The sequence below is a fragment of the Mytilus californianus genome, unplaced genomic scaffold (genome assembly GCF_021869535.1).
Source record: "Mytilus californianus isolate M0D057914Y unplaced genomic scaffold, xbMytCali1.0.p SCAF_2, whole genome shotgun sequence".
NCBI lineage: Eukaryota > Metazoa > Mollusca > Bivalvia > Mytilida > Mytilidae > Mytilus > Mytilus californianus.
In genome coordinates, this window is record NW_026262668.1 from 95,551,322 (window position 1) to 95,564,916 (window position 13,595).

A 13,595-nucleotide genomic window follows, 5' to 3' on the forward strand; every position below is an offset into this window, starting at 1 on the left:
GGAATAATTGTAAGGTGTACATGTCTGTCTGGTTGATATCATCTGACCTTGACCTCATTTTCATGGTTCATTGGTCAATGTTAAGTTTTTGTGTTATGGTCTGTTTTTCAATTACCATAAGCAATAAGTCAGCTATATTTGGTGTATGGAATAATTGTAAGGTGTACATGTCTGTCTGACAGGATTTAGATAACCTTGACCTCATTGTTATGAATCTTTGAAAATGTTAAGTGTATGTGGTACTTGTAGTAAAACCTTTATCTGTAAGACTTTCAATGTAAAATCAATGGTCAGTAAAGCAGTCGAGACATTTCAGCGTGTGCCCTCTTGTTTTAATGAAAACCCTTTAATTTCACTTTCAGATATTTCGACGATAGGTCTTAAAACTCAGTGGCAAGACTTCCTTTTGGAATACTCCATTCATATATATGTCTATAATTATTCCTTCAACAGAGGGGATTCAAATGGAAGTCTTCCCCAAGCCAACTAATGTCAGTGACATATTAACTGAGTCATAGATCAAACATGCCTATACTAATGGCAATATGACATTATCGGTTTTGTCATGTCCTGGCTTTGAGAATTATACTACTACATGAATGTGACTTTGGAATCATGTGGCGGGTGATGTGTTTGCCCAATGCCAGGAACCTCGTCATTCGTTATTTTCTTTCATTTATTTTCTTTTTGGAGATCTTGATGTTGATGGAAGATGTTGAATTTATTCTAAATTGGTTTTAGACCCTGGACGGTTTAAAACTGTACACATTGTACTTAGTATACAGAAGCCTATTGTTGAAGACTGTATGTTGCCATCTTGATGCATTTTTATTTTTTTTTGTCGTTTGGTTGCTGTTGCATTGACATATACTCCCCCCCCCCCCCACCCATATTATGCATATAATAGGAGATGCTTAGCTATACTTGACGTACTTGGTCAAACTCTCTTTGGTGTTTATGTGATTTCGATTTTGTCCGTTTTTTTATACTGATTTATGATGTATTTATTGAAAATATAGGTATATTACCTATATATTTTATACTATGCCAAGGTGAAACATACATATATTGTTTTTGTCTGCGTTCGATACGCTTAACGTAGTATAACTTTTTAGCCTGGTTTCTTACAGACGAGATTCTTTACCGGGAATTTCAGCTTTTGGTTCTAAATTTAGTGTGCACGAGACAAAAGGCATTTGAAGGCAAGTACACAAGTAAGAGGTAACATTATATAGATACCGATGTACAAAACTCGTACATTCAAGTAGAATATACAAATCAAAGTACCGAGGAAGCGTGAACAAAACGGAGTGAGTTAGGGCATATCGACAGGGTACTCGTCTCCTGCAATGATTTCATCACCCGCCATGCGAGTCCACACTAATTGAAATTGTCATAATAGGGAACAGGCAATCATCGGTAAATTTACAGATCAGACGACTATTCTGCATTGTATCTATAGATGTAAAGATTTTTAAAACGACTAAAATCAATGGTTCTTGTAAGTTGAGACACAGCCACATCGGTCAACTAATTCGTAATGGTGACAGTAAAACTTGTGAAGTTTCGATTTCGGTCGTTCTTACTCAGCTGATGAAGCAGTTTTTTTTTTTGGCGTGAGGACGTAGCCCCCTGTTAATGAAGTTTGTATAATGTGATGATACATGTAACTTATCAATGAAGATGTGTTAATGCCATACGGTGAGGCATTGGGTATACTGATGCTAAGACATTTAGAATTAACAATGGGAAAGCTGAAATCATTATGTTTGTCATTTATCACAGTTTGAAGTCATCCTTTAACTGTGGCCATTGTGTATCCTACCTTTCTTTGATTATTGTTATTGATTGCCATTTGTTTGCCTTAGGCTTCCTTTTAGTAGAGTTGTCCAATTTATGAGATATTAAATGCAACCAACATGATTTGCCTTACAGTTATGTTAACTTCTAGCGATTATCAACAATCCACCAGCAGTGATACCGAACAAAATGGTAAAGATACAATTGTTTTACATGTTTTTGTGTGCTACAGCACTATATGGAACCTCGAAATGTATACTATTTGTTAAAAGAGATTGCAAAATACAGAGAATGAAGATAAGTACCAGCATTAAATGCTAAATCCGTTTTGTCAGTTATAAATGATTAGGACATGAGTAGTGACCATATAGCGTATAATTAAAATCACGTAATTAATGTAATCTATACATATCTACCAAAATGCAATTTATGAACTATATATATATGTATACCATAGAAGGGAAAGCGGATTATTTCCACAACGTCTAAGTGATGTCACCACTGTCTTCAATCATGCAGTTTTTGTCCTCTATATTTAGTCGGGGCCTCGGTGGCCGAGTGGTCTAAGTAGTTACTTCTGTAATCACTAGCCAGTCAACACTGAGGTTGTGAGTTCGAACCCCGCTCGTGAGGGTGCACTCGACTCTAATCTTAATTGACTAGGATTGTCAGTTTTCCTATCGAAGGTCGGTGGTTTTCTCCGGGCACTCCGGCTTCCTCTACCAATAAAAACTGGCCGCCTAGAAATAGCCCAAAAGCGGTGCTTAAAAGTGGCGTTAAAATACCAAAAAAATTAAAAAATAAATAAATAAATATATTTAGTCATCATTGCTGTTATCGACGTACTATAGTAATATTAATATATATATATATATATATATCATAGGTTTGAACGTTGTTTTCAATTTAGACTTGTATATATATATATATATATATATATATATATATATATATATTTAATGAAATTTTATACTGTACTTACATCGAACTAAAAGGAATTTGTTTACTGATTTGTATAGATTTCATTTTACATGTTGATTATTGCATAAGGTGAGGGGACAATTTAAAAAAAACTATTATGTGTATCCACATTGAAGTTATAAGTATATTTGCAAATCCAAATATTTTGCAAGACTTATCAATAGTTTTATTTATTTACTAAATTGTCTATCATATATGATGATCTCAAAAGTCATGATTTGTAGGAATTCGATTCTGATATGCATTTAGAGTGTTATCGCTTGTCTTCTTATGTTTTCTACACTGATTTTGGAATAATGGGACCGGATACTGGTTAAACTCGACTACATTCAATTTGCTCGTCCAAACTTACAAGTTACTGACGTTCAGTGATTGTATTTGTTGTATATATTTCGTATCGCCTATATTGTTTGTTAGTTAGATAGTTTTGTTTGTGAGTTATATAGATTTTCGGCTATGCTTTTATAAATCTGTTGTAGTGGGTTTTCTTTAGCTTATTGCCCACTTGTAAGTTGTCCTCATCTTTAATTATGCGCTGGATTTCAGTTATTTTTTACTCTATTACTTTATATATTTTGTGGCATTTCGACAGGGACATCTTAACGATTGTGAGAATGTATTTGTTTTATTTGCTTTGATATTACTTTTTATTCTTTGGTTAAAACTTGTACAATACATTTCTTTATTTCAAGATTGTATTTGATACCGTGTGGATAGGTTGATTGTGGCATAAATTACAAAAATCAAATATCAATAAGGGAAAGCCTTTTTACATTTATTTAAAGCATGTATCAACATATACATTTGTCCAGTTTTTGATATTATCACTCCAGGACAGGAACAATGAAATTAATTGAAATTTTGTTTATTTTTAACATTTTTATAAAGTTCTAATCATGGAAATTAAATATTAAAAAGGATGAAGGAAAGTTTGTGATGTTATATTTCCCTACACATTGAAAAAAAATTTGAAATTGTATTTGTCTTCCTATATTTTTTTATTTGTATTACATGTAACTAAATATTCACATTTGTATGTTACCACCTTTTATCAAGAAAACAAGACATGTGGTATTCATCAACTAACAACTTTATATTTGGAGTGAAAATTTATTTGAAAATTTTATGTTTTCTGAGTGGTATGGCTGATAAGCTGATTTTCAATCCAACATCATTTTGATGCAATTTCTTGGGCATAGATGTAGGACTGTATATTCTGTTACAAGATGCGGAAAAACAAGAGGGAAATCTTTCACCATTTTAGTTTTCTATTTATTTAACTAATCAGGAATTTTAATGGAGGTAAATAATATTCAAAGTCCCGGAAAGATTTCAAAATCACGCGAAGAAAAATTGACCATGTATTTTAAACTGTTTGTTATCCTTTATTTCGCTCACATGGTTTTATTGTCATGCAGGGGATGCAGGAAACAGTAGTATTTTTTCTATGATACTTTGAATAATGCAAGCTAAAAAGACCATAAAGACACGAGTTGTTATCTTAAGCAAAGGAAAAAGTTGTTCTAATAGCAGAATTTAGAATTAAGAATGAATAAATAAATGTCGAGGACAGGGGACTGTTTTCATTTATAACGGTATTCGTTGTACCTGCATATAGATAATAGAAAATTATCTTCCATAATGTAATAATTAATGTATGAATTATATGATATTTCCTGTTCAAAATTCAGACGAATCGCATTAATTAAACGTATTCTAGACAACTGCGACTTATTATTGATATGAATATAAAATTAAAATCGACAGATTGTTATTCAAGCCAATGATCATCAAAAATTATTGATCAATTTATTCATGACTGGTTCTAAAAAAAACTATAGTAACGCGTCAAAAGTAATTTTTTTTCCATTTGCAAGAATGTTTTCTGTCTGGAGTCTTACTAAATTAAACTGAACCAAATTGATCCGCATGCAAATAACGATGTAGAGATGTTTACACATGAAGTTTCCAATTTTAAAACATGTCGCTGGTCAGGTTCCTGCAGAGAACAGAATTTGCCATCTTTGTAAGAATTTTGTAGGGGATGAGTTTCACTATTTATTTATATGTAACTATTTAACAAAAGCCGAACTTAGAAATAAGCTCAATTATAGCAGAAATCCAAATGAAATTATATACACAGCTGTATATATTATTGTTATGTTTTAAAAACAATTAGAAATTTATTGTAGCCTCAATATGAATGTTTCCCCCGCTACCAATCCATTCTTCTAATAGCTTTGATATCTGTCTAGTTTCTATATATGTTTGATTGGTTTTTGGGTTGTATATAGTATGTTTCTCTTTAAATTTTTCAACTATGCAATATTGTATGTATTCGATTCACCTGTCTAATTTACATCAAGATATTATTGTCAATGTAGAAAGATAGTTTTCCAAAATTAGGTATAACATCTTGTACACTGATCGTTATAATAGCCAATGCGTTATCTTGTCTTGTTTTGTCTATATACAATACATTTTATATATTTTCACAAAACAATTAAAAAATAAATAAAAAAATACAATAAATAAAAGAATAACCAGAATATCTTTTTGCACGGCAAGCTCTATTAAGTCAAGAGTTATTTTTGGGTTTTTTTTTTTGTTTTGTTTGGACTCTTTAATAATGTATCTATGACCTAAACTGATTTTTTTCACTGTCCCAAAGAAGTCTATCGTTGATATCTTTATACGTATTTAATAGACATATCCTTATAATACGGTTATAAGCCTGATAAGATAAGAAGACCTTAAGAAAGCAGTTTTTTCGATTTGCCACATATAGTACAGGTACAAATAAAACGGTTGTTTTGAAAGTATGCACAGCGGCTTAGATGTCAGCATAACATGCAGATACATTTTAATTCGTGAAACATTCGACAGATAAATCACTGCAAAGTGTGCATTCCTTTCAAAATATGCATCAACTGAAAAGTGCTTTGCCTGAAACAATATTTCAACGAAGTGTTAGAAGACACATAGTACATAGGCACTATGCCAGTAGTAAATTGAAATAAAACTAATGAACTAAGCGGTCATGACATAACAAAACAGCACCACGCGGATTGCCCTAGAGTAAATATTTCCTATTTAGATGAATTTATTTATTATGCAATGGAAATTCCCTAGTTATCAATCACGTTGTCGTGAAAATCTGTTATTTGGAAAGATATTTAAGTCGGTAAAAGTCCCTATTAGTTTCGGCTGACGAATAACTATACACCCTAAAAGTCTTGTCAGATGGTATACAACGGAGAGAACTTATTTCCAACCTTAATTTTTTCAACCGTCGATTGTCGATACGTAAGAAAAGAATTTTTCGCATACTTATTCTATAGATCGCAACATACAAAAATAGATTTAGAAAAATGAATTGTTGGAAGTGTATTATATATATATATATAACGATCAATGACTAAACAATTAACTAAACTATGCTTAGATCGTTTACGTAAGAAGTGTGAATATGAATTTTTGTAATGAAAAAGTATCTAACCGTCTCCAATTAAACTGTTGAATATTTTGAACGTTTCACCATAGGAAATCTCCCCTCTTGATAAAAATAGCAATAATGCTGAATATATAGATATAAAAAAACTGGTTATCGTTAATTTCTTCTTACTTTAACAAAGAGAAAAGTGTATATGAAAAGAGTTTTACATTGTTAAAAATACGTACAATTTTCCTTGCAAAAAAAAAAAGAACCATACTAAATTTATTTTCTACTGGATACCAAATTATAATTCGATATTAAGTTACTATAAGCAAATTTAAAGCTACATCAATGCGACTTGTAGATTCTTTCAAATATATATAAAGACTATTTCAAAGAATAATTGTGCAAGGACCATCACGAAACAACTGACAATATATGAATGGAAAAAACTTTAGATTATCATGTAATGTATTTGATTTTCCCCAAGATTATTTTTGTAATAAGAGATTTAATTATCTTAAAATATCATTTAAAAATTAAAAAAAAAATTCTAATGCATTTTCCTCAATAAATAATGAAAGTAAGACGATACGAGTTTACATGTTCATGGTTAATTTAATTTTTAGCAGACAACTTAAAAAGTACATATTTATAGTTTGTTTCGAATTTACTTTTATTGAGTATGCTTACAAAAATAAACAAACTATTGACGTTTTAACATGTCACAACAGGAGTGACTTTTCTATTGATCTCTATTCAACGGTCATCACACTGTAAATGAAGTCAACGTTGACACAGAAAGTACAAATTGATTCAACGATTATTTACATTGTTTAGATAAGCAACGAATGCACTTCATGTCATTGACAGAACAAAATATTTTTGTTTCTCACAAAGCAATTAGAAATGGAAAACACACAATGAAAAGAAGCATTGTCTTGTCTATGATTGCTGGATTCAAGGGCATCTTGTTTTATTTGTCTTGATCCGGTTTTGTTTTCTTAATTTCTATTATGATCCCACCATTCTTCTAATAGGTATTGAGTGTATAGAGATCCCTCAATTGAAGTCCCCAAAACAGCACCTTCTCGCCAGAAAGGATAAAGGTAACGTTTTATTTACGGTGTTTATGTTTTACATCTGAGGCTATCAGATACCAAGTGGCATACTACTGTATCATGTAACTTATCTATGGATGGTACTATTACAGACGCCTTGCTCCATAGTAGGTCACATAGGCAAACATGCCACTTAATTAAACATGTCGTCGATGTTGACTGCAGAGAAAATAAAAGCACTAACGAGTCGTGAAGCGTATTGTATTATATGTGGGCAAATAACGCCACCCACTACAAGTATACATCATTTTGATCAACATGTACATTGACTCTCGTGTTACGTCCGAAACCAGTTTTCAGTTACTAAGTACATTTGTATGATCAGAAGGATGCATAAAAGGAAATATAACTACATTCTTAAAAATAGAAGGTCAACTAGACTTACTTTTCATTCTTCATTGGCTTAGAATTTTGCACAGCGAGAGTGTTAAGTTTTAGGAAACTAAATAAGTTGCACCTAAAAAAAAAAACTCGTATAAAGATGCATCTCAGATGAGATCTCATAAACATGTTTAACCCCGCCGCATTTTTGCGCCTGTCCCAAGTCAGGAGCCTCTAGCCTTTGTTAGTCTTGTATTATTTTTAATTTTAGTTTCTTGTGTACAATTTGGAGTTTAGTATGGCGTTCATTATCACTGAACTAGTATATATATTTGTTAAGGGGCCAGCTGAAGGACGCCTCCGGGTGCGGGAATTTCTCGCTGCATTGAGGACCTGTTGGTGACCTTCTGCTGTTGTCTGTTCTATGGTCGGGTTGTTGTCTCTTTGACACATTCCCCATTTCCATTCTCAATTTTATCTAATGAGTAGAACAGCCTCCTAAGTAGCTCATCCCAAAATCCATACTCTTTTGGTTGCTGTTTCTTCAGTTAATTTTGCATTTGAGTACTTTTGACAAACAATGAGGTTAATTTGTATTGGAATGCATCACTATAATATTGAATGGATCAAACTTAACCATTTTCTTTTTACATTTGACTTTGTTTTCCCTTCATAAAAGTTACAATAACTATTTAAAGTTGATAGACTACCTGAGGTAACAATTCAGTTGGTGAACTGTGGTAAGCAGCTCAGTTTTTACCAGTTTCACCCAAAATATATATTATAATTATATCAATACCATTGGAATAGTCTCGTAATGAAGACTGTTTATCATACAGAAGATGTTTTAGCCGATTTATAGTATACAAATAACGGAACTTAAAAAGCAGAAAAAATGAAATGTCTGTGTCCTTGATTTTTTATAGTATATAAATAACGTAACTTAAAAAGCAGAAAAAAATGAAATGGCTGTGTCCTTGATTTTTTATAGATATAATTAATTGAAAATTTGGAGAAAAAAAACGATTCCTTCGTGATTTTTCAAACAGTTAACACTGGCTCCTATTTTCTTTCAAAAACTATGAAAATATAAAGTATTTTTTAAGGTTTTTAAAAGTGGCACTTTATACTATAAGTAATAAAATTGTGAAAAAAGGGGCTAGCGGGCAAACTACTTATTGGCACTATACATGGATAAAACTAGAGGATTCCGAATATCTTACAAAAAAATTAAAGACAAGAGTAACGAACATCCTTAATGCACTGAGTTGGAGTATACAGAAAAGTTTGAAAGATTAGGTTGGAATCTATTTTTGATATATATTAAAGAAAGTCTTAATATTTCTTGTTGATATATATTTTATAATTTTTAAATGTGAATTTTATACACACGCTGGCACCGAATTCAAATAATACGATAGCAGATACTGACATAAATATGTATGATACTTTTTCAATAAATAACAGGTTGATAAAGGAAATGGTTTTTATCGCTAATAAAGATAACCATCGTCATGATAATAACAATTTTCAATATGATATTTTACTGTTTACAACAATTAAATTATATAAATTTGGACAAAAAGGTATGATACATATTTTTGTCGAGCCTGCAACAAATGTGGAAGCGAGATATAGCGATCCTACACTCCCGTGATCTCTCGTCGTCGGCGTCGTCAACATTTAGGTTCAGTCTGTGGTTAAAGTTTTTTTTAATACATCAGTTCCTTTTTCAAACCTTCATGGAATTTTATTAAACTCGAACAGAAGCTATTTTATGATTAAAAGACAGCAAACATTTGAAAATATATTTTTTGATTTTTCCGTAATTATACTTTATAAAGGACATACATTTTTTTCAGTTAACATTTAAGGGTTAAAGTTTTTTTTTTAGACAACACAATCTTTATTAAACCATCATAGAATATTATGAAACTTTGGCAGAAGCCTTTTTATGCTTATGAGATAATGTCTGGTTCCAAATTTTGAAAACATATTTTTAATTTCTCGTTTTTTTTTTGCAGTTAACATTTACATGCAGTCTCAGATCACTTTTTTTAGACATCAATAAGTTTGTTAAACTCTCCATGATGGAATATTTTATGAAACTTGGAAATTTAGTTGTTTCAAGTTGAAGAAATAGTATCTGAAGAAAAGTGTTTTGAGTTATATTATTTTCCCTGTATTTTACTGATAAATGGACCTTCTGACGATCAACACTAAACTACACCAGCAATTGCAGGCGAGACGTCTCGCGTGGTTCTGTCAAACCCTTTGCGAATTTTTAAAAGACCTTATTATACAAAATTAAACTCTGATCAAATAGGGTGTCACCATTCATTGTCAAAACTGAGACTAAGACATATCTATTGGTTCCAGTTGTTACTTCGAATTTTATAATATTTTAAAAACTATTAAACTGTGATTTTTATGATGATCATTTTGTTAAACAATAGTTTGCGGTAAATCTAAAGACAAAAATACTTTGACTATTTTATCTAATTCGGTTGAATTCCCCACTTTCGTTCATTGCTGTATACGAAAACCAGAGAGAGTACATCAAATAAATAAAAGCTTTATATAATTTATGAAAATATTCATTCTAGAAATTGTGTATGTCGCAGATGGTAATGCATTGTAACACATTAGTATATATATATTCGCAAAGCTCCATGTTTTGACTTATATTTTACCTTATAATACAAGAAGAAATTATTGATTAATTGAGGCAAGTTTGTCCGTATGTTATCAAGGAACGACATCCATACCTTTTATTGTCCTCACCATATTATCTGAAGTTCCGCATTATGTACGGTGTGTATATAGTGCGGAACTAATAATACTATAAGTTATCTACGTTCATATCCGTAGATATGGATATTTTAACACCCTGAAGTATCCAAGTACACCCTGAGGCGCAGCCGAAGGGTGTACAGGGTACTGAAGGGTGTTAAAATATCCATATCTACGGATATGAACGTAGATAACAAATTTATCCCCAGTCTTAGTCTAAATCTGGCGATTTTTAGAGAAATTCGACCACAAAGTTAAACGTGAAAGCAACGTTTTTTTCATTTTTTAAATATCTATTATTGAAATTTGGGAATTTGACATTTTTTTAACGGGGTGTAGGGTACTACCTTTGGTAGTACCCTACAGGTAGACAAATATAAGACGTTTTTAAACTAGAGACAGAAAACTGAAATGGGTCGAATTTGGCGCGCAATGTTGTGAGAGTTACATCATAAACGATGTGACGTCAACGTGGGTCATTTGCATAGATAGGTCAGTAGTACCATTCATTGACAATGTGGCTGCATAGTGATGCATTTACTAAAATGAGTGCAAATAATCGATATAATAAGATAAAATCGTTAGTGGATTAGATATTTAATTATACAGACATCATGGAAAATCTACAGAATTCGATATTTCATAAGGAACAACCATGGAACTAAGGAAAACGCGCGTGAAATTCCCCGATGTAATGGGTAGCAACGTCCGGGGATATGGGTTAGCAACACCCAGGGGCTATGGGTTTTGTAACGACGTGCGTTAACCAATCAAACTCCTAGAAATATACTAAGCCGGGGATAAAAACCTTTACGTCAGTACTTGAGATCGCATTACGTCTTATGTGTTGCAATATTGTTAGATTTTGTATAGTATATGATATCGTTCAGGTAACAACGTTCGGTGAGTGCACTACCCGTTTTTGTCGTTATCATTGCACTGCCTATAATCCGCTGGAATGTAAGGGGCAATCAATCATATTGTCCTTCTAATCTGTTCTCCAGAATTATAAAGAAAAGGATCAATAACCACACTGAATAGAAGTGATGTTTTACGATTCGACTACGTATAAAATCAATTAGGGAAGCGGATTGAAGGCGATATGTTACACACGATAAAATGAAATGTATTCCTTTATTGAAATACATCTTCACCAGATGCGCATACAGATGCCATTTCTATTTCCTTTGATTACATCACTGAAAATGATAATGTACAGCAGAAGTGCTATGTATAATTCACCAATTACCGACACTATCTTATTTTACAAAGAAAGAACACTTAGTACAGTGTGTTATCTTTTATTTTGTACACGAAGCTACACTTTGACTGTTATTGGATAAAAGAAGATGTAAATAATGATTATTGTGATTTATATTGACATAAAATATATACAGTTTATTGACTGTGAAACTAGGAAATAAATATAAATTGATTGACTGAAACAGCTAACAGATAAAACAATAAATGCATAATGGTGCAAAGCACTGGAAATAGTAATTAAGATAGGGAAACTTTAAATTAAAATTAATTTTATGTATAATTAATAGTCGTTCACATATTTTCTGAAATTACTTTTCTTATTTATTCCCGTTACGGAAAATAGGGATACAAAAACATATTACATGAAAAAGAACAGTCATTAACAAAATAGTAAATTGATAACCGACGAGGAAAAGGAAAAAAAGGTATGACCCAAAACAAAATAGACATTATTCATCTCATAGTTTCGTTTGTGAAATGTGTATTGATCAATTAACTGATTTGTTATTTATTCAATTTAGTTGAATTGTTTATTCTCATATTCTTTAACTTGAACAAGTCAGTAGATCTAAGGCCCTTATTAGACGTACTACATGTATTTAGTCGTTGGTTGTACGAGAGTCATACTAGATTTTACTCTCCACACATTTCTGAATTGATATTTTTTGTGTGTTTAATTTACTCGACTACTGTCTTGCAAAAATACTTTTTATAGCTGATCGTGGTTTAAGATATATTATCTTTACTTTACAATATCATTTCTATCTTTTAGGTTTGTAATGTGACCTATAATGACTAACCTTGACCTTTAAACAATTGTTAACCAAGTTACGTAATGTTGATATGAAATATTATTGTACCGCCCACATTTTATTACACGCTGTCAGTTCTTGACACCTTTGGTGGTCATTAATAACATTTTACTCGTTAAACATGTTACCTTCATTTAAAAATATTATTACACACATGCATTACACGAATTAAAATGTATCATATATTTCAGCTTGCGCAATGGCACATCGACCAAAGAGGACAAGTCTTCGACATCTGCGAGAGCATTTGGTGTGCGTGCTGTGTGGAGGCTATCTGATTGATGCCACTACGATCGTAGAATGTCTACATTCATGTAAGTTTATCTGTTTTGACATTTTTCCAATATTGTTGGCGCAGACGATAACGGTACGTAGCAATGCCATAAAGGCTTTCAACTGTTATATGGTTAAGATTATCGTGATATTGGAATTCTATAGCAGATTGTAAATTAAATTATCGAATAAAAGCTATTTGTATTGACGATGATTATGATTTTCAAGGGATTATTATAGCTGTTAATAACTATAGATAACATTAGGAAGTACTGTCCTGATATATAGAATAATTATTACCTATATTGATATTCAAAAAATGGATATTGCCTTGCCACTCAGTTCATCCATAGTGAACATAGGAACATCATAACTTATTTTTATTCAATATTTATTGCGCTGAACATTTCTATTAGTTTTAATGACAATTTCATTGTTTTCTTAAATTTGTGTACAAATTAACTGCAAATAGGAAAAACACTAATTACACGGGCGTAGGAAATGAACTTAGTTTGCAAAGTTTTACGTGTCTTCTTCCATGGATATGATTTCAAAAATGACAATATAAAAATATGCCCCTGTTTTAATGGACTATGGCACATGAAGAAATCACAAGACCAATAGGCGTAAATATTGCTAAATATAGAAAAAGTAGTTCGAAATTACTAAGGTAATTAGGAAGTGATATCAAGTAAATATTAACGATAAATAATCTAAAATCTCAAATTTAGAATATTTGCATTAATTCATATCCGCATTCCGATAAAGTAAGAATAATATGTGGAAAACAATTAG

General features: G+C 31.6%; 1 protein-coding gene across 1 annotated transcript in view; it reads left to right on the forward strand.

The window, feature by feature from the left end:
* LOC127730437 (polycomb group protein Psc-like) overlaps positions 1–13,595 on the forward strand; it is a 45,366-nt gene that overhangs the window by 7,697 nt on the left and 24,074 nt on the right. Inside the window, exon 2 of the mRNA XM_052238856.1 lies at positions 12,719–12,841. Within this exon, the coding sequence (XP_052094816.1) occupies positions 12,727–12,841 (115 nt within the window). The 5' untranslated portion in view covers positions 12,719–12,726. The remainder of the gene's footprint in view (positions 1–12,718; positions 12,842–13,595) is intronic.